Raw genomic sequence first — 22745 nt, 5'->3', positions numbered from 1 at the left:
AGCAGGATGTAGTAGGGCATAAGACCAAACAGCTTTTCAGTCTCACTGAAATCCAGGATAGAGGCTGAAACATAGGAATCATAGCATGAATATCCTGGACTTGCCACTCGGGAGGCTACACCCAAAACTACACCATATCCAGAATAGCTCTAATGAAAGGGAGCATCTGAGAGGGAGTCAGGTATGACTTAGGCACATTAATAGTGAACCCCTGCGAGTGAAGAAGGATTGCCGTAGTCTGGAGGAAGGAGACAACTGCCTTAGGTAAGCCTGCCTTCAACAACCAATCATCAAGGTAGGGAAAGACTGGGATTCCTGACCTCCGCAGATAAGATGGAATCACTGCCATTACCTTGCTGAACACCTGGGGGCATTGGTAAGGCCAAAAGGGAGCACGGCAAACAACGAGGCTTATGGCCCACAGTGAACTGCAGGTAACGTCTGTGGGCAGGAAGGATGGGGACGTGAAAATAAGCTACCTGCAAGTCCAACGCTACCATCCAGTCTCCTGGGTGATGGGCAGACAAAACTTGAGGAAGCGTGGGTATCATAAACTTCTCCTTCTTCAAAAATATGTTGAGAAGGCGCAGGCCCAGGATAGGATGAAGAAATCAGTTCCTTGGCAATCTACTTCTAATGCCAGCACCCCCTCAATGGCTCCCTTGGCCAAGACAACCTGCACTTCTTTACAGAGCAAGGAGAGATTGTCCTCCATCAGCCAATGCAAATGGGTGGCATGAGTGTTGGGGTTGTCACAAAGGGGAGGGGTAGCCCCTTTTAGGCTATCTGGAATACCTCACAGTCTGTTACTGACCACCAGTGGGGGAGGTGATGGCATATCGTGCCTCCCATTGGGCACCCAAGATGGACTGAGGGCAGACTGAAGAGGCTTGGGGGCAACAGCTGGTATGGGGGGATTAGACTGACCCGCTGCTGCCCACCTGTCACATTTGGTCACTGGGACTCTCAGCCACTAAAAGTTTAGGAAGCCTGCTGGCTGTGGTGGTTAGGAGGGTATGGACGTGGTGGGTGGCCCCTTTTGTGGCCACAAAAGGGGCAAAAGGCAGACTCGGGTTGATGAATGACTAAAGACAAGCCCTAGGACTTGGTCGTAGCCCTGCCGTCCTAGAAGCATTCCAGTGCTGAATCTGCCTCGTCTCCAAAAAGAGGGTGGCCATAAATAGGTACATCCATGAGGGAAGCCTGAACAGCCCCTGAAATGCCAGATGTTCTCAGCTGGGCATGGTGCCGCAAGGTAAGTGACGATTAAATCGCTCTGCCCAGCAAGTTGGTCATGTCAAACCCACAGCAGACGGTGAATTTAGCCATATCCCTCTAATCGGAAACAGCCTGAGAGAGTATGGCCTCCTTGAGGACTATAGGCAGCACTTGTGCAAATGAATCCCATAGTGTATGGGAATAACATCCCAATAAACATGCGGTGTTCACAGACCACAGGGGCAGGCTGGTGGAAGAGCACATTCTCTTACTGAAGGTGTCAAGCCTCTTGAATTCCCTACCCGGTGGAGTGCTATGGAATGCGCTAGAGTGAATGCAAAATGAGGAGGCTTGGAACACCAAGCTCTCCAGGGGTGCTGAGTAAGGAAACTGGGATCTCCAGCAGTGGGGCGATGGAAGCAGACAACTGTCCTCGTCACAGGAGCCCGTGTGCAGGGCTTGGACCAGGCCCTGAGATGGATGTCTATAAGGGCCTCATTGAATGGGAGTAAGGGTTCTGAGGGGGTGACTCCCAGCTGAAGTCCCTCTGTCAAGACATTAGTGTTGACTGCCACAAAGGGTAGGTTAAGGTCCAGGACCTCAGCTACCCTCGGCACCAACATTTCAAATGAGGCTCCGTCCGCCATAGCCACAGTAGGAGGGCAAACCGGGCCAGTGTCAGGTAAGGTGTCCAACCCACTGGTCTTACCCATTTCCACATACCAGTTGTCCTGTTCCTCACCTGGTTCAACTTCATAAGGGTCCATGGACCCTTCCAGTACTTCTCCCTCACTAGGCATGTCCATCAAATAAGGCACTGGCTCTGCTCTGGGAAGAATATACTCGGTCTGCGCAGGATGCCACCCATCCGACTATGTGTCGGTATCGGGAATAACAATCGGAATGGCGCCTCCTAGGTGTGTTGCTGTCACTGGGGGGTGTCTGTACTAGAGCGAGAACCAAGGAAGGTCTGGGTCTCGCTGGTGGCTCCTCTCTGGATCTAGCAAGGGATTGCTGCCGCCCGATTGGCACCGGAGGCAAACCCATGAAAGATGAGGCACATAGCCTCATAAAACTCTCTTAGCTGGGCAAGGATAGCTCCAGGGAAATCAGGAAAGTGCAGAGGGGATCCAGGATCAGGCCATATTGACTCGTGGGGGCTTGGAGTACTGAGCATTTCTCTAACCTTGTTGGATGACTTTGACGGACGAGAGGGAAGTCGAAGAGCGTTTGGACTTCTTCGACTTCTTTTGTTTGTGGAATTTCCAGACTTCCCAGATGACTTTGAAAGAGATGATGAATGTTGGGAGGGGCGCTGCGAACTGTCCCAGGCCCTCCCACACAAACAGGACCTCAAGGGATGTCGGGGAGCTCGAGGGATTGCTCCCTCTGCACCTTTGGGTATATGGATTGGCAGTCCTCACACGCCTTGGAGTCCTGTCCTGGCCCCTTGCACCATAAAAACACACCAGGGGGAGGGTTTGTCTCTGACATCTGCCTATAACAAACTCCAAGTGGTTTGAAACCAGTTGGGTTCCAATTCGTTAATATAGAGCTTACTACTGTTTGTTTTCAATTGTGAATCAGTTGTGAATTGTAAACAAGTCATTATATTATCCAAATAAATCATACTCGAGTATTTACCCTCAGAAGGGTGAAAAGCTAGGTTTTACTTACCCAAATTATAATATGTCAGCAGCAAACTGCAACACCACTTTGCGTACAGTATGTATCAGTTTCTCAATAATCTACTCTTTATCAAACTAGGCTAAATATTTACGGGCGATCTTACGGTTTATCAACGAATGTAGCCATCAATACATGACCTACAAACTGATATACCCATCAACTCAGTAATCAGTTGACTTATTGCTCTATGTACCAATAAAGTTACATTCTTAATTTGATTTACCAGACTAATCACCTATCTATTGATCTGTCCAGTAATATGATGGTCTAGCAACAATTTAATGATGCGGCCACCACTCTGCTTTTTTAGTCATGGTTTGTCCACTTAAAGTACCTTTCTATCCATCTACTCACCAGCCTTCCTATCCAATGCCCCAAAAAAGCATGAGCTCATCTACAGACAAATCTAACTCTCAATCAAACAAGATTTGTACTGCTTTGTAACCACATTTACATTTATCATGACCCACCAATCTAGCCACAGGTGGACCAATGTGCCATTTTAGCACTGAAGAATTATCAATGACCAAAGTAGCTAGCTGAATAAAGGAGAACTGTCAAACTCATCTCGGACAGAACAGAAGAGGTCACCTTTGAGAAGGAAACCCCAATCTGGGGCTCCACCTGGTAGCATTCAGACCTAGGGCCCAGACTCATCCCTAGCATGCAAGCAAAGAATATTAGGGTCATCACCTATGACAAACAGGAAATGTGCCAGGTCAGATCAATTCAGTAAGCTTGTTCTGCTTCCTCCTGCTCAAAATGCTGAAAAAGATCTTCAGGTGGCTTCCACCCAACACTAAGCAGACAACTCAAGCTCTCATCAGCAGCAGATTCAACTACGGAAATTGTCTGTATGCCAGAATCCCTAAACACCTGACCAGCAGACTTCAAACCACACAGAACACATCAGCTTGCCTCATACTCAATGTTCCTCATTGGGATCACATCATGCCACACTTCGGAAAACTACACTGGCTACCAATCCACAAGAGAATTACATCCAAACTGCTCTCCTTCACTTTCAAAGCACTCCACAAGACAAGACCAGGATACCTTAACATTTGCATCAATTTCTGCCATCTGTCAATACACTTCAGACTGGCAGGACTTGCTCTCACACAGGTCCCTTGAATTCACAAGGTCAGAGGTGAACAGAGGTGTGGGGTGATTTCTGGCATGGAACCAAATGGCAGAGGTCACCTTTCCTTGAGCTCTGTGCCGCTGGGTTGTAGGCCTCGCTAATCATGTAGCAGTTTGATGGGATGCAGCTCCCCACGTATGCGGCAATAGAGGGGGAGCCACAGGCACTACTCGCACTCCCCCGCCTCCAGTTTGCAGAGGGCTGATGGGGGCGCTTGGAACCAGTGGTGCCAGCAACCCAGGGCAGGAGCAAAGGCACCCGGAAATACTGGCACGTCTGAATATCAGTGACGGAGGGTGCCAGCTGGAGATTTGTGGTAGGGGAGTCCCTCGGCCCGAGGTGGATGCATCAACTGATCTTGTGAAGCGGCGGCAAGCTAAGGAGGCTGCCTCCGTGAGGCCTGCGGCCTTACCCGGAAGCCGGCCCCAAGTATGAAGGGGCCATGGGTGGAATTAGTGTATGAAGCCCAGTTAAAACCACCACTAATATAAGGGCCACAGAGAACTCCCAGAACCCCCAGCTACAAGATCATGGTAGCTAGCGACAGATGAGTTGGTGGTGAGGAGGAGACACCCCGAGACATGCAGGAGGCACAGAACCACACGCAACACCCCTTAAACCCTGAGACATGGGCTATAGCTCAGTTGCCGCGAGGTAACCAATTTGGTGAATTGGCTAGAAGATTTGGTGAACCTACATGCTGTTTCCGGATAATACAGAGTGAAGGGCAATATTGCGATTCACTGTTGCGCCGGTCGACCCCACCCTGGGAGTGACGTCAGAGAGAAGCAGTGTGGGGCAGGCATAGGAGGCCCCCTGAAAGGGTCTACTTGAGAACCAGGCTGGACTTGGGGAGACATTGCTGGTAGTCTGGCCTCTGTGAGTGAGAGGCGAAATGAGATGCACACTGACAGAATCCTGGTGTCCGTCCACAACTCTAACTGAAAACTGAGACCATGGCACAGGATGTGGGCCTTCTAAGGACAGACCACTGTAAGCTGGTGGTGAAGGTAGGAGAGGCAGAAACATCCATCACAGACCTGACCACTTTAGTCAAGGACAGCGATGCACAGATTCAACAGCTGCAGTCAGTCATCTGGCAGCTGACAGCCCATGCAGATGATGCAGAGGACGGTTCTAGACGTAATAACGTTGGCTTCATAGGGGTCCTAGATCATGCTGAGGGCACCAGTATGGATCTGTTTGCGGAGCAGTGCCTCCAGCCAAGCTGCCCTCTCCTAGGGCTCCCCCAGGCCAATCATAGCAAGACTGTTACATTTCAGGCACTGGAATCTTTTTCTGCAGGAGGCATGTGCCAGAGGCCCCTGGCATGTTGAGGGCAACCCAGTGAACATTTTCCTGGCTACACTGCATCAGTACAAAGACAAGGGGAAACTTTCCTGAAAGTGAAAAGGCACCTCCTCTTCCCCACAAAGCTTTGTAAGACATTAGGGGGGAGAGGCTTTCTTCTTTGTCTCATCAGCTGATGTGTGGAACTGGCCAGAGTGCAAAGGATACCCGGCACCCGAGTCGACTTAACCTGGATGGAGGTCCAGAGTGGAGAGAACAGAGGTCATGCCATGTACCGAGGAGAAAGGGCAGTGGAACCCCCACGAAAGCCAGGTGAGGTTGGAGTGCTCAAGGGTGGTCCAAGAGGTAGAGGAGGGTCAACCTTGGACTTGTACTAACAGCAACTAACTCAGCAGACTTGGGAGACAGTGATGAGGCCTTTCGGGGGCGAGTTAGGAAAGGCCCCTCCGTTGGTAACCCCCATAATGGCAGATTAGATTGTATAAGAGACCACACTAGAAGGGGCAATCCTTGAAAAGCTGAATGGTGGACACTGGTAACAATGAGACCTGCAGAGAACACAGACCTCTGACTGGATGGGCTAGATAGCATGGGGGAGGGGGTTTATACTCACCGTACGAGGACACAGGGACGGTTAACCCTCATTTGGTCCAAATAAAATTCCTTCACAGGGTATACCTTACAAGGGAATGGAGATACAAAATGGATATATGTGACTCAGACCTCTGTCTTCAGGGGTGCGGGTGTTGAGGGACGTTACTTCACATGATGTGGGAATGTTCACTTGTACAGAAATACTGGCGCTTGGTGGAGTCGAGGTTACTGGAGGTGGAGGAGACCACTGTTCGATAAACCCGACTAGTGGCTCTAGGGATATGTGGGAAGCAGACTGTAGAGGAATAAACTATACTTTTTTTGTAATGTGGGATTAGAGGTGCCAAGGAGTGACCTAGCCAGGAGCTGGGGAAGTCCAGTCCTGCTAACGCTGCAGGAGTGGGAATCGAATCTTAACTGGTGCAGGAGAGCAGAGGAACTAGTTTGTGGATCTAGAGGATGCCCCCAGAAGCTTCAACGAATTTGGACTCCATGGTGGGACATGGGAGATAGTGTTTGAGAGTCGAGGGCATCTAGTTAACAAGCTCCAAGCCAAAAAGGGATCTAGACGGCCTGGATGGAAACTCTAAGAGGTGTGGGCTGAGCCATACCCCAGGGCATGGTGAGGGATCCTTAATTTGGGTATTGATTCTCTATGAACTGGAACTAGTGGACTGCTAATGTGTGGTACCTAATGTTATGTACTAATGCCGTCTGTCAAGTTTAATGGTAGGGGAGAATTATTGTTAGGCTTTGGAGAGTATCATGCCACGGATAATTTGTTGACAATGCACTGCTCCTATCACAACATATGTTCATATTAAGAAAATGTCAATAAAAAGTGTTTTTTTTTTAAAGTGCAGTCCAGGTTTTTACCTACATGCCACCCAAAGCATGAAACAACCTTCCCCTCCACATAAGAACCTCACTCTTCCTCCTGGAATTCACTAATACTCTCTTCTAACTAATCCCCTGCTTTTCTACCCTTTCCGCTGCCTTGCTCATGCATACCTCTTCCCCAGGCGTCATTCATAGAAATAGCCCTCCAGCTACTTACCAATAGCCCATACTTCTATGCATCATCCATATATTTATCAATTTCTCTGTCAGATATCAACCATGCAAAATATCACCTTCTAAAAAGCAGCAAACTCAACTGCTTACAATCTCACACAGATTTAATCCCTTCATAAAATGTACAGGGGTTTCAGAACAAAGATTTACAGATAGCAAGACACAACTATTTTGAAAAAGACCTGTCCGGGGCAAAGCCACAACTGCTTACTCTTTCGCCCTCCCAATAAGCCTCTCACACAAATACATGCAATGGCAAATTAGAAGCAGTCCCCACTTCTTACTTTGGATAATGACTCTGACACACTCATCTTAAACTACCAGATTCTTCTCTGCATGCCAGTCTCACTTTTCCTAACATTCCAATCACCTGTAATTAAACACATGGATCTTTTGTTGAGTAATGGCTTCCAAAGTGAGTAGATGTGACATCTGAGTGCTCCTATCTGATAGTGCGACGCTGCAGCAGTTAACAGCGGGTGTCAGTTGCTGTTTTCGTTGGTACCTGTCTCAGCACCCCCCTGAAACCCAATCACCACCAGGTCAATAGCACTGACAGCAGCAGAGGACAGGCCTGTGGCCAAATACCAGTGACTCAGTTTGACTGATGCATTGCCTTATTCGATCGGTTCCTGTCTAGCCTCCTATGGCAAGAACAGAGAAAGGAAAAGCCGCAGACATGTAGGTAGCTGATACCTGGTAAATGCACTCACAATACAATTATGGTTAGCTAAATTATAGTCAACTAAGCAGTGGGAGGTTGGTCGTCTAGAGGATGCCTAAAATGGGATGCACCAAAAATTGGCAGGTATGTCGTCCTCACTCCTTTGTGTTTCCTTGCCTCATACAGAGGTCAGGAATATTATTTTCCATGTTTCAAAGCCATCGGCAGCTCTGCTGTCTGGAAAACCCTTGCATACCTGATGCATTTCCATTCCGTCCGAGACTGGTAAGTTAAAAATGGCGGTCTAAGACAAGAAATTACCCAATGTGATGGAATGTAAGCTTCCAATCTGTAGGGGACACTAGTTAAATTACTTTCTAAAAACGATCCCGCTCAGGGAGGTCTGACTTCAGGAACAATATAAATGACAAAAGGTACAGCATGTCCATCTAAACTAGGGTGACCACCCGTCCGTAAATTTCACGGACTGTCCGTAATTTCGCCCTGCTGTCCGTTGTCCGTGATGAAAGCTTTAACGGAGGGCATTTGTCCGTAATTTTAGCCTTTCACCTAAAGGACAACGGAGGCAGGGCGAAATTACGGGCAGATCAGTCTCCCCAGCTGGACTGGAAGGCAGGGGTTCTCCTGTGCTCTGAGGGAGGGAGGGGCAGACAGATAAGAAAAGGCCTTCTTGCCAGGGGGTCTCTTTCCCTAAAGACATGCAAATGTGGGCAACTGGTAAATCTGCAAATACAAGAGGGCTTGAAAACCTGCATTGACTTTACTAAAAGGAGTCACTTGAAGCTTTCTGGTGGCAAAGATATTTCTTTCAGAGAGGTATTGTAATGGTGTTCCAAGGTGAGCTGTGGGGTGTGTGGTTTTAATGTAGTGTTATACATTTTTTTAGCACTAGGTATAAACTGTATATTATTCAAATCTGTATTTGCGAAGCACTTTTTTTTTATTTAACCGAAATGTATTTGCGCATTTTGTAGCAGCCTTTATTATGATGTAATTGTATTTTTTACAGTTCTTTCAGGTACTTCGGTACCTCATAGTACTAACAAACATTGGCAAAGCAGTAGGTCTCATCTACAAAAGAGTTATTGGCTTTGCTAATGTGTTTTAGCCATTAACCATGTTATACACCAGAGTAGCTGCTGTTCAGCATGGCTTAAAGCTAGTGGCATAGTGGTGTGGAGTGGAGTAGAGTAGCATAGGAGCAGTGCCGTAGAGCCCAGTGGTGCAAAGTACAGTGCAGTGGGGTACAGTGCAGTTGTTTAGAGTGCGTTAGCGTAGAGTAGCATAGAGTGCAGTGGAGTAGAGTGGCATACAATAGAGTGGCAGAGAGAGCAGTAGTGTAGAGTGGTGCAGTGGCATAGATTGCAGAGTAGACTCACGTTGCAGGGAGTGCAGTGGTGTAGTGTAGAGTGGTGCAGAGTAGGGCAAAGTGCTGTAGAGTGGAGTGAAGCAGAGTAGAGTGGCATAGATTGCAGTAGTACATAGTACATTGGTGTATAGTACGGTGGTGGAGAGTGCAACAATGCAGAGTAAAGTGTCAGTGCAGTGATGTTATGTGGAGTAGAGTGGCACAGAGCAGTGGCGTAGAGTACAGTGGTATAGAGTAGAGGGCAGTGGCGTACAATGCAGTTGTTTAGAGTATATTGGTGCAAAATGCAGTAGTACAGAGCAGAGTGGTGTAGAGTATAGTGGCGGCCAGAGCAGTGTTGCAGAGTGTCAGCTTGCAGTGGTGTAGAGTGCATTGAACTAGAGTGCAGTGGTCAGAGTGGTATAGAGTACAGTGGCGTAGAATAGATTGTTTCAGAGTAGAGTGCAGTTGCATAGAGTGGAGAGGTGCAGGGTAGAGTGCAGTGGCATAAAGTAGATTATTTCATAGTAGAGTGAGGTGGCTTAGACTGGAGAAGTGCAGGTTAGAGTGGAGTTGCATAAAGTGGCATAGAGTGTGATGGCATAGAGTAAAGTAGTGTAGAGTGCCGTGGCATAGAGTGCAGAGGTGCAGAGCAGATTAGAATGATGTACAGTGTATTGATGTAGAGTGCAGGGGCATAGAGTTGAGTGTTACAGAGTAAAGTGCATTAGCATGGAGTGTATTAGCTTAGAGTGCACTGGCGTACAGTGCAGCGTTGAAGAGTGGCAGAGAGTGGAGTTGTGCGGATTAGATTGGTGTTGCCTAGACTGGAGTGGTATGGCGTGCAGACGAGCAGAGCACAGTGGTGTAGAGAGGCGTAAAGTGCAGTGGCTTAGAGTAGAGTAGTACAGAGTAGAGTAGAGAGGCATAGTGTGAAGTAGCATAGAGAGCAGTGTCATAATGTGGAGTGGTTCCGAATGGAGAAGAGTTCAGTGGCATGGAGTGGCGTAAAATGGAGTGATACAGAGTAGAGTGCAGTGGTGTGGAGTGGTGCAGAGCAGAGTGGAGTGGAGCATGCATGGTGTGGTAACACACTGCCATTACAGACAACACATTTTTGATTGAAATGACCATTACATTTGCACAGATATACAGTTTTTCAAATCAAACTATATTGTGCACAGATGATGATGTGTGGAAATTGCATCACCTAATGCAATGATTTGTTTTAATCATGTAAAGGTATTTGTTTCCAGTACAGTTCAGAATTAACAAAAATGTGCTTGATTTGTACTTCTAATTCTGATATATTCTGAATTCTATTTAAATGTTGTCATGTGATTAAAAAAACCTCTTTCCTAACCCCAGTATCCAGCAAGATTGTCGCATAAATCCTCCCACTTTGAAGTCAGAGAAAGGAAAGTAAACACTAAGTTCCCACCGAAGACAGAGCCTGACATTTGACTTTGTTCTTTGAATGCACAGCAAATATGATAAGATAAGAACAAGATTTACAGGCCTGTTTACAGAAAGGGAGCACTCGGCAGGATACTGTAAATAAGGTTTTGGCACGGGAAGGGACGAATTCAAGCTGCATAGCCTAAAACAAATAAAGCCAGCAAATTGAAAGCAACAAATTGTGAGTTACAAACCACAAGGCCAATGGAAAACAACGGGCAGAATGCATTCACAAGGAAGCACTATGAATTTACTTAAAGTGACAGCTGTGGGATACTTTGTGGGGAAAGTCCAGTATTTTAGTCCATATCTTGCAGAGGTTTGGCTACATCAATCACCCAGGTAGTATGACAAGAAGACCTGGAGTGGTTTCCATGTTGCAGGATAGGTCTGTACACCCATTCCATCAGTTTGCCACCATTTCCAATGGTACAGAGCTTCTAGGGCATTTAATGATTATTTAAGGTGGTTGTAAGGAAGGAGTTGACTGGGGTGAAGATGGTAGTCTGCCACAAGGGTTTGGAAATTTAGTAGCTCACTGTTCAGAAACAAAGTCCCCAATTTTAAGACACCTGCAACATGCCACTGATGGAGTTGCTCTGAGCACAGCCATCCTGTGCGAGTGGGAAGGCTTAGCAAAGGTAGTGCAGGAGCATAGGGTTTCTTCGTGTCAGTGAGTTTACAGGTTCTGGCAAGGCAAGAGAAAGCCATGCATGATAACCCCGGATGGTGATCCATAGAATGGTCAGTAGGAAACGATGAGCAGTGCATTAAGCCTTTCTTAAAAGTCTTTACTGGTAAACCCCATCTCATGCAGGGAGGTGGGCAGAAAGCCAGTGAGCCACCCATTGGACATCTGCAGCTGAATAAAAGCATTCTAAGTCCAGAAGATCTAATCCACCCGCACTCACAGTTAGCTTTAGAGTGGAAAGAGCTCCCGATGGCGCCGCAGCGACCAAATCAGATGTGTAGCCTGTCTGAAGAAAGAATGAAGGACGAGCAGGGGAAGGTTTGCAAAATAATACTATCATTGGGCTAGCACACCATCTTCGCTAGTGCCACATGGCCTCTACAGAAAGCAGAAGAGAAGACCAAAAAGCAAACTGGGCTTGGAGGGACTGTTCGCTCTGCCAAGATTTTCATCCTGGAAATCAGTGTAAGAATGGTAGATATTAATCACTAGATATCAAAAGGTAACTGGTTCCCAGTTCAATCTGAGATCTAATTGTGTATGAAGGTGAAAACAGTGCCATATGTTAAAGAAACACTAATTACATTTTAAAAAATTTAAATTTTGTTTGTGCAATTTACATCCCAAATATTTTGAAGATTCTATGTGTACTTGACACTTAGGGATAACTCAGATCTCTAGTTTGGCTTTTGCTCAATTTCAAAACCATATAAAGACATGGACTAAGCGGGCAATTGCCTTGCACAACCTTGCAAGGGGTCTGGCCCCTCCTCACCCTTCACAAGCACTAACAGCGAACCATTGCACCAGAAGAGTTTGCCAAGGTGGATGAGTGTTGATTGTTCAACCACTTGACAGTGCCTCTTCTGTTTGGCTCCTGTGTGCAGACAACTCCCCAGGTACCCAATACCTTCAAATGGTCTTGGTGGACCCATCTTGTCTGATTTTAGGAATTGTCCCACCTTGTTCTTCTCTTCTTTATTTATCCAGTTGTTAGCAACAACCCTTTGAACTACTTGCCGTGGATCTCCCATTTGATCTCGATTTCATCCTACTCTTTTATTATCTTTGATTGGTAGTCCGGGCTCCCATTTCTGAGATAAATGTAGAGTCCCAAACATACACTCTAGTGCAGTTAGACTACAGACAAGTTATGGGTACATCACATCCTGTCATTAGGTGTGAGACTGTCACCCACACCATCTGCCCTGCCTCTTTAAAAAAAATTAGGTTGAAAGTCCATGGGCGGTTGGGGTAAGCCAGATGTTTTTGTTCAATTTGTTTAAACTATTATAAGGTTAATTACCTTAATGTTTCCCAAATTGTTTGCCAGGGGTTTTGAAATGTTCAGAAACATAATCAAAATTTTGCTGTTACTTTCTCTTCAGGAAAGATCGGGTAGATTTGGGTAGGGGTGATGGCCTTGCCGTGAAGGGCATTAATTTACTACTGAACAAGGACGTAATGTGACACCTGAATGTAGCACACCAGGAGGCACTCACAAAAGGTCCACAGTGAATAAATAGTGCTATGTTAAAAAAGAGTAAATAAATGCACTGACAACATAGTGAGACATGGCCTCTCTTGCGTGTGTCTGTAAAACCGATGCTTGTTCTTGAATTTTTGTCCTGAATTTTGACCCTTTGTCCTGAATTTTTTACGGTCCTGTCCAGAATTTGCCTCAGTGCCAGGTGGTCACCCTAATCTAAACGTTCTTTCGTTTAAGTTCGTGGGCTTCCAACACCCAAACTGTACGGCTGCTGGTCTACCAAACGTTAGAGGAGGCCCAACGCATTTCCCCCTCCTTTAGAGTATGAAATGTGTCCGTGATCAATGAAGCTGCATATTCGTTGTTGATTGCAAACTCAATAAGATTTCGCTGGTAAAAAATAAAAAGTTACCCAGTGTGGATGAAAAGTCACTCATAATGCTACTGCATAATTGAGGATATTGTCCCACACAGTGACTGCATAAGGTAAGATTCTCAGTCGTCCAACTGGATATGGATGTTTTTATTTTTCTCAGGGATATGTGACATATGATGTTAAACAGAGCCACAGTGCCACCGGAAGAGATAGCACGGTTCCATAAAAACAGATGACGTCAATTTGACCTACTTTTCTTGACCCTTAGAGGCTAGGAGAAAAAGACAGTTATAACATTTACGTTGGAAACAACCCTTCCCAAAACGAATACCACCGGCACTCAGAGAGGGGTAGGGGGCACGATGGTGATTCTGCGACAAGATAGAGTGTCCATAGGCAAAAAAAACAATACTAACGAAGGTTAAGTAAATCTCTGTTCTAGTTGGTGATACAACTCGATGATTTTCCAGCGACAGAAAGGTTCCCTCTACAGTTAGCCCTATCAAGAGGTGATGTGTGACACAAGGCTTTCTACAAAAACTGCTACAGCACAATTTCAAGCATTCAGATCCAACAAGTAAGCCCTCCTACAACATAACATGGCCAGATATCTAAACAGACACCATTCCGTGCAGCATGGCTGTGGTATCAGTTTACCCCAATGGGAATAGGTTAAATATGTTTTAGGTGATCCCTGTTTGATGTTGCATACCAAAACCACATACAGAGAACAATCCATTTGGCATTTGTTCATTTAAAAAGTACTTAGTCTTTGCATCAGTAGAACCTACAGAGAAACAGGTTAACTGAACAGAACTTTTGGTACAATCAACATAAAAGCTGTGGGCCCTTCTAAGACGAAGGAAGGGAAAACGTTAACTATTAAACAATTGTCTGGTAAGAATGAGGGTTTCACTCTCAGCACACCCTATCAAATAAGACCTACATGAAAACTTAGCTAAGGGAAGTTTATTTTTCTCCATGCGTAATAGGCTAAGATGCTTGAAGAAGTATGCAACATTCGCCCCTCTTTTTGTGACAGAAAATACACCGTAAACATGAGTCTAATCAGAGGGGACCAGCTTAGATTAGAGCACCTTGAGTACAGGTCCTTATTGTCCAGCCTGGGATTAACATCATGTGCAATATGGGAAATGTGTAGGCCGTCTCTGAACTAGAGGATGGATGGGGGGAGGGACAAAGTAAAGTGAAGACAAACTCTAGTGCAACTCAACTGCATCCCACAGAAACTCATTGAGTGGTAATTACCTTGAGCAGAAACATCACTTGCTTACACATGAGGCGAAGTGAATGAGGTTCAGTGTACACCACTTCTTGATTAAACTCCTAGTTTTGACAAGACCCCAACAACTCCTTCAAGCATCCTCAATTGCCCGAATCACCAAAAGCAAGACAATTTGAAAAATAGCCAAATTTAACAGAGTCAAGCTCTGACTGCAGAGTCGAAAGGAGTCCAACCCTGCACACTCTTGTTGATATGGTGTATAGCTGTGGTGTTATCCAAAAGGACGTCCCACTACAGACCTCAGCACCAGGGTAAGGAAGGCCAGTAGAGGTAAGCAAATAGCACAAAGCTTCACAAAGGTGATACTGCATGGTCTTTCCAGCAGTCTCCACAATCTGTTGATGGATAGGTCTTGCAGATGAGCTCCCCAATCAAGGATAGGGGAATACTTGCCCCCCTCCCCCCAATGTACCCTTGTGCCGCACTGAGTGTAAAAGTTAAACACCAAGAAGGCTGACTTCCTGACAACACCACTACAAGTTCACAAATGGGTCCTTGAATAAAGGTTTAAATCAGAGCAATTTCCCCCGTTCCTCACTCCAATGTCTCCACAGGCTCCATTACAATGAGTGAATTCAAAAGCATGCCTAAAAAACACAAGGAAAAACTTGCAGGTTCACTCCTGGAAGGAAAAGGTTGACTGATTAACAGCTAACACCCCGAGGAGGACGGAAAAATACAAACCTTAAATGATCTTGAGAACTGCTCCAATAAACAGAACAAGAAACCAAGGAAAACTTGATCATAATGATTGAGAAAACCAGCTCAAAAAGCAGATCACATGTCTGACAAGAATAGTTTGAGACCATGGAGAGAGAGTTTGTCGTGTGTAGCCAGTCTTAAAGTACAGATACACAAAGATACCAATTTATGAAGGTGCACCATAACAACCTTTCTGAAACAGGCATCCTGGTGGTTCAGCGACACCAACTAAACCTGAAGTTTCAACTCTGGCAGGAACTGGCAGCAGTCATATGTTTGAGACTGCCATTGAGCAAAAGATTGTTACTAAACAGCAAGTTTAAGCTGGAGTGCAGAAATGCTCTCCCAGATCGAATCTTTACCAGTAAACTTATAGCTAGTAGCTGGAGGGCAGGGCACGAGATATTGCTCAACCAGATTCAGAGTTTCTCAGTGTTCCTGCATCCCTGGCCGGTTGTACCAGACATCGATTCATGCTGAGTAAAACAACTGTTCAATGGGCAAGGGTGGATTTCTGAGGCGCATCCCAGCCCCCATCCGACTCACAGTGGGAGCATACAGTTCTCCCTGTTGCACAAGTAGCTTCCCTGACCCCAGGCACCATCCTAAACCCCACCTTCTCAAACCCACTTGATGGATTTACAACCTGCTCAGAAAAGGTGCTAAATCTGAGCAGATTTGTCATGCCGTAAATAGCATGGTATTCTGAGACGTGGTTATTCCCAATTCTTCGTTAAAAATAAACTTGTGATGGGCGGATGCAGGTCATGAGATAATCAGTTATTCCAGACCGGTAATTCCAGACCTAAATTTGGAAATCTCATTATGAGCCCCAAGTATATTGCTTAAGAGTAGCCAGCACTTGCTGGCCTGGATCACTGGTTCAGACTGAGACATCGGCCAGGATTGGCCTTGTCTGTGGTGCTACAAGTAAAGACATGATGCGGGTAGGCACTGACTGGGAGCACAAGGGTGCTGGTATCTTACAGGGCTAAATCTTAACTATCAATAGGGTCCCAAACAGAGGGTACCTGCCCCAAAGACATGAACCAGGGTTGGACTTCATAGGACTTAAGCATCCAAAGGAGGAGCACCAGGTGCAGGAGCAAGAGCTGCCCTTAAGCCAAAGACCTTAAACTTAGTCTTCTGAAAAACGTTTGTCTGCTTGGGATTAGTATTGAGTGAAGTTCATTTAGACCAGTTTCAACAGATTGTTGGATGAGGGAGGGTAATAGGGGCAGTGATTGCTCATGGATAGGGCAATTTACCTGAGTGCCTTCATGTAAAGGTGAAACATTTGAGTTTTACTCTGTTCTCCTAGCTCTATACATAATGGGGAGACTCAAGCTTCAGGACAGTGAACTATGGCATTTAAATTTGGTAGCCAATTTTTAGTCTCGCCTTCTTACAAGGCGTTGAGGGTGGCATGTAAACGGGCCTTTGTTGCAGAGACTAAGCACCAGGCACCACAAGATTTTATTTAAGGGTGAGGGTCATCCTCATCTCGTCCCTACTCTTTGAACTTGCACTAAGACCATCCTCTGGTGGCTAAAGAAACTATACAGAAATAAAAAAAAAACACAAAAGTAACCATCAAAACATTAAAAAAAACACAAAGTGAGTAAGGAGAACAACTGATATTAGCATTTACTGCCCACAAATAAAACAATTGACGTCATGGGTAATGACTGGCAACTTTATGGAGATGTGACATCACATCTGCTGATGGCATGGCTACTCTGTGGTGGGAGGCGCACTGGTGTCACTAGCGCTGAAAGCTGTGATAAGAAAATGTCCCAGATCCATTCTGATGCCCAAGGATATTTCAGTATATTGAGAATACGCTGGAAGAAATATTCATTTGAAACTTGTCATTCTGGAGACTACTGTTAAACGTTGGCTGGGAGCTGTAGGGCAAGGCACATTTTCCAAATTTAGAACGTGGTCATACGTGATTAAAGCTAATATTATTTTATTCTCACACAGGTTAAGCTGACAGCTTGATTGACTTACCAGCCTCTGCATGCTTTTCACGTGAGTGGGACTGATCGATAAGGCCTCTTCATACCAACGCTTGGCCTCGTCAATATTTCCTCGAAGCTCTGCCACTTGGCCCCTCATGTAAAGTACGTTATGAGACATTGAAAAGAGGTTGGCAGCCTCCTGGGTACAAGCTGTGGCTTCAGCAGGCTTTCCAATCCCAATGTACACTTCAGCTGTAATGACATCAACCAAACAATTTTTTTTTCACTCCTTTCCTTTGAAAAACAATACAGCACACAAAAAAAGGAGCATTTTCGTAGTGGTGTTCTAGCTATCACTTGCTGTCTACTATTGCAGCTCTCATGTGGTCAACAGCAAAGTCAAGCAGCCACATATACAATAATCAAGACAAACCACAAGATCTAAGTTTAGGATTCCATATTGCTCAGCTCAGGCTCTAAAAGCATAATGCTCCATAAACTTGCAGCTAGCGCAAATGCAACGTCTGCCCGTTGCTAATTTGGGTGCAGCGTATGTCGGGAGGTTCTTCTGCTTTAGAAGAAAGGGGGACCATGGTCACTGCCAATGTGACATCTGTATGCTTTGTATAACAGTGCTGTTCCTAAACTACATTCTCAAGTCGAAGAACAACAAATTAGTGATCTCAGCCATAAGGCAAATTAAGTCGTTGTTTCAATTTAGAACCCAACAGAAGCAGCCATGGTTAAATGTTATAACACGCCGTGTAGCAACAAGTAGATATTCTTATGTAAAACTCGAACAAAAGACAGCCAATTCATACTGTATTCTGGAATATTTTAGTTTTTTTGCTCCTATTTTCAAACGGCTGTTTCTGACTTTAAAAACCTGATTTGTTAAAATAAAATTGTTGACTGCAGGAAATATTTGAGAACTCGTAATAAAAGCAGTTCCACCAGACTTCCACAACATAACATGCACACTGAGGGTAAGGTGTAGTTTATGTGTGTTCTCCATCTAGCTTCTCGATGGGAATATTCATTTAGAGACGTTTTCCCATGATTCTCTCATAGATATGTGCACCTCTCAGAGGCAACAACTTAAGTTCTGAGTCAACAGGTCCAGAAGGAGGCAAGATAGTGGCAGCCTAAGATCTATCGTCAGTGAATTCAGAGGTAGAGGCTCCTGAGGTTACCATTGCCTTGCTGACTTGGCCGGCATCATCATCTTCACATCACAAGAATTCTCTGCACACTAAGGAGGCTTTATTCAAGCACCCGTATCCGTTTCTGAATCTAAAGGGGCACCCACTCTGTCCCAGGTGGGGGAGAGGATATTCTCTACTTGAAGTATTCATCAGGAGAGAAGCAGCAGCGTTGGTGTTTGGCTCTGCATATTTATTTATGTAAAACAGGGTGATGACATGGCAGAGCCAACACCTGGGTTAAAGGGAGAGGGGCTTCAGAAACCGAAAGGTAATTTATACAAACTGCTGCTATATCTTGTGCAAATAATAACCTCAGTGCGGGACACCTAACACAGCAAGTTGTTACCAACTACTTTGATCGTAATCTTGCCCTAGGGATCAACAGGCCGTTCCCAACGTGTTTTGAGGCACTTGGGCCAAAATGTTTACAAATGGTGGAACACCATCACGGTGCTGTCCAAGCCTTTGGGATTGCCTTTCGACAGAACATTAACATCAATACTTTCACCATTTTAGTGTGGCACATTGCTTGGGGAACAAATACATTGTGAATTCCCTTTCAATAAGCACAAGTGCCCATGTTGGGTAGCACTGCTTTTGCTTCATTGTAACAACGTATCAAATCCTAGCCCTTGTTTACCCAGCAAGCACCACATACACCAATCCATACACACATCTTTCCCCACTCAGAACCCTTCTAGTATTTAAACACAGTCACCTCTCCACTGAATCTTCGCTCATGATTTTGTGACTATACTGGACTACGTGAATGTAGGTGCTGAAGACATAACCATCTTTCATGGGAGGGGTTGCTCCCCAGTAATTGATTACAATTTTTTTCACGAGGATTACTGGGATATTTAATTCAGGGTGAAATTAAAGAACCGGGTTATGGCTATCATAATTTTCTTACAGTTTTACTCAATCTCCCAATAGCAATGGCTGTTTCCTTAACTAGCACCATTGCCCAGATACAATTGTACCAAAATGGCCTTCGGCCCTGATGGATCCTCTGTAATCAGAGTCATTTTCTAGCTAGCTTACTTGAAAACCACAGTGATGTTTTCTTACACTGCCTTTCCAGGGATATAGCTGTAACCACCCCTACAATGAGAGGTGGAATTATGTGAGAGTATTACATCTACAGTACTAAAACCAATTAAAAAACGAACAACCACCCATGGTTAGACTCCCACTGCACATCTGCAAATAGGTGATTTCAGAAATCTTTAATGGCTAGACCCATAAACCCTCTTGACGTGGTGCAAGCACGCTTTGTTTTATAAAATAGCACTGAAAAAAGAAAACATTTACTAAATACTGTAATAAATACTGTAAATTGGAAGTGATTAGCAATAGCTGCGGTAGAGAAGACTTCTAAAGGTTTCTGGGTCACTTTCAACTCCTTCGGGTCACATAACAACCCAATTAACCCAATGAGTATCTACATCAGTGGTAAGCAACGGGTAAATCACTTTTCAGGCACATACTGGTCCTCTGTCAGGGAGCTTTCACATAATGTTTTATCGCCCTACTTTAGGGGAGCAAAGAAATCAGCTTTCTCTTTGGAGGCGATAATAATAGCTGTACGCCAGAGTTCAGGCAGCAAAGCACCGGGCCCATATGGGATTCCCATTGATTTGATAAAATATCATACAGATCTTTGGCCACCATTCCTGACAAATGTTTTTAGTATACTAGATAGTGACTTTTTACCTAGATCATTGTCCATCTCAATAATTGTCCCTATTTTTAAGAAAGGCAAGCACTCTGATCTACATTGTTACCGCTCAATTTCTCTGACAGATACATCTGTGAAAAACTTAGGTAGGGTGATTTTCAACACAGTATGTAACTGGGTCAGTAATAGTAAAATTCTTGACCAATGCCAATACGGGTTCCGTGAACGGTTCAGTACAGTGGAGCAGTGCTTGAATTTGAACCTTATTATTTGAAAGTACACCACAGCGTTCATGGAACTGTCCACAACTTTTCACTATGTCAACTATACCGAACTGAGGTTAACCCTTCTGGTGCTGGGGTTGTGCATTTTCTCTATGTACTTCATGATGATCTAACTGCTACTGTTAGGATTGTTGAGGAAGGGGAACTATCAGATTCTTTTAGCCTTTCACGTGGTGATCCACAGGGATGTGTTCTTTCTCCGCTATTATGCATTTTATACATTAATACATCAAGTCCCTTTTTATTAACTTCAGTTAGGGATGTTCCTGCCATAAATAAAGTTCCCATTTCTGAATCACTGTACACTGACTATGTTGTTTTGATGGCACGCAAACCTAGGGCTTTATGCAAGTTAGTTAGCTCTTTTGTAGAATTCATGGTAGTGCTTCATTTAAAACTAATTGTACAAAACCATTTATAATGTCCTGTGGCACCAAACATCGGGGTACATTCAGCATAGTTCGTGACAGGTATTGGTTAGGGATGGCAAACATTTTTCCTATCTAGGGGTTTTTGTCGACTCCTTTGGTAGCTGGGACACATATCTCTAACTGTTGCATGATACTATGTAAATCAGTAGGTGTGCTCTTTAATTTAAAACCCCTCTCCTTGAAGTTTATAATGCGCAGTGTTCACCTGTTGTTGTGTACAGAACAGGGGTCTGGTGTTATGTTAACTGTTCGACATTACAGGCTGAGAAAAACAGCTTTTGTAGGCAACTCCTTTTATTACCTCCCTCAACTTCACATTTTGTATATCACAAGGAGCTCGGTCTCCCTTATTTAGAAGACCATATCAATTTTGGTCCGCTGTCCCTATGGTTATCTGTTAGGCTAAACACTAACGCCAGACTGAATCATGTAATTATAAAAGATTATCTTGCTTTCGATTAAGGTCTTAGTATCCCTTCACTTACTAATGTCAACAGAATTCTTTCAGAGTTGGGTTATTCTTCGTTGGGTTTGATAAATCGACTTCAATTACTACCTGGTTAAAAAGCTACTTAGTTTACTGTTCTTCAAAAAGAAGAAGTCTTGCTAGGGGTATAGAGGATTCCAGTAAACTCTCAGCAAAAGCCTTTGCTAACCAGAAAAAGGGCACGAGCCTTGAAGCGTATTTATTGCTTCCACTTGGGAAGTGGGAATGCCATTGCTGTTTCGCTTTAGAGCTGGGACAATTGAATATCTGTTGTGCTTTCCCATGGACCATTTTCATGGCTCTTAAATTCATCCTTGCCCATGTGATGGGGTTTCAGACCAAACTCTATTAATTTTTTTATCTTTTTTGTCAATACTAGGCTATTTAAATCAAAAGGTTTTTAAATCCACTTTTCAAGAAACACTGATTCACACTCTGCCGAGTAGCACTTAGATTCCTATATTGTTAGGAGATAAAGGGGTGTGCTGTAGGGTGGGATCTTTCTTGAAATTTAGCAGTGTTAGCCAAGACACTTGGCTCAGAGAAAATGATAAATACATAAAAATGTAGTCACATGCAACTTATGACACCAAAATAATTTGCACAATTTCCTGCCTGTGACTTTCACCAATCGATAGTCCTTTCTTCGCGACGCGCTACCAACACTCCCCTATTATTGTCATACTTTTTTTAACAGATCTTATAAAGATCAGTGTCCATTTGTAAACTGCAGCGTTAGTGAGGTCTGTGTGCTTTGGTGTATATGGCTTTCTGATGTGTACTTAGTTGTGAATTTGCTTTTTCTTATTGCATCACTGTGGGGTAGGGCCCTGAATGTTCTGCAGTAAAGACCATAATCGCTGCAAAATTCTTCAGCTCAATACTCCCTCCCATTGGCCAAACTGAGCAAACTACTCAACCTTCACTCTACTTCGCTTGGTGCAAAAACTTTTGATGGAAGACTTATCTGAGCAAGGAAACTCCCTCTGAAACATGTGTGTGGTATCTTATTGTCCAGCAGTTAGGAAAAACATGGATAGCCCGTCAGCACAACCTAATATGGTCTGTTTTTCGCCATACTCCATTTCGGTAGCCAATATTTTATTGCTGCTTTTAAAGGGTTCTCACGACTGTTCATGCACTTGTTATCTTTACTATTGGCAGTAAAATGAACACACAACTAACATACACCAATTATTGAAAATAAATCATTTACATCGGAGACCGGTTTTACTACGCAGTAATTAAGGTACAAGTCCAAGAGGGCAAAAGTCTCTTTATTCATGGATCCTGGACATTGCTTCATTTATCTAATGCGAAACAGTGCCAAATACTGTGGCTATATAAATACCTTTAAGAAACAGATGTGAAAAATTATTCAAACGAGAACTCCTTGTAAGTCTGATTATACAACGTTGGTGCTTAGCAGAGGTCAGTAGCAATGTACATTATTCTTTCCCCGCTGAGTACATTCGATATTTAACCATTATCCCCCATTTTACAGAGTGCTCAAATGTGTTAACTGTGAGTTCTGAAATAAGGTGGCTCAGCAAAAGTCAAACATGCATGAAGCACTAATTAATAGTAATTAACACTGGAGGCTTTCCA

At 44.5% G+C, this 22745-nt stretch overlaps 1 protein-coding gene across 1 annotated transcript in view; it reads right to left on the bottom strand.

Moving 5' to 3' along the window:
• TTC7B (tetratricopeptide repeat domain 7B) overlaps positions 1-22745 on the bottom strand; it is a 1338716-nt gene that overhangs the window by 234992 nt on the left and 1080979 nt on the right. Inside the window, exon 19 of the mRNA XM_069208186.1 lies at positions 17099-17301. Within this exon, the coding sequence (XP_069064287.1) occupies positions 17099-17301 (203 nt within the window). The remainder of the gene's footprint in view (positions 1-17098; positions 17302-22745) is intronic.

Source organism: Pleurodeles waltl, chromosome 9 (assembly GCF_031143425.1).
Source record: "Pleurodeles waltl isolate 20211129_DDA chromosome 9, aPleWal1.hap1.20221129, whole genome shotgun sequence".
Taxonomy (NCBI): Eukaryota; Metazoa; Chordata; class Amphibia; order Caudata; family Salamandridae; genus Pleurodeles; species Pleurodeles waltl.
Note: the sequence above shows the minus strand (reverse complement) of the source record. Positions and strands in the feature narration are given on the sequence as shown.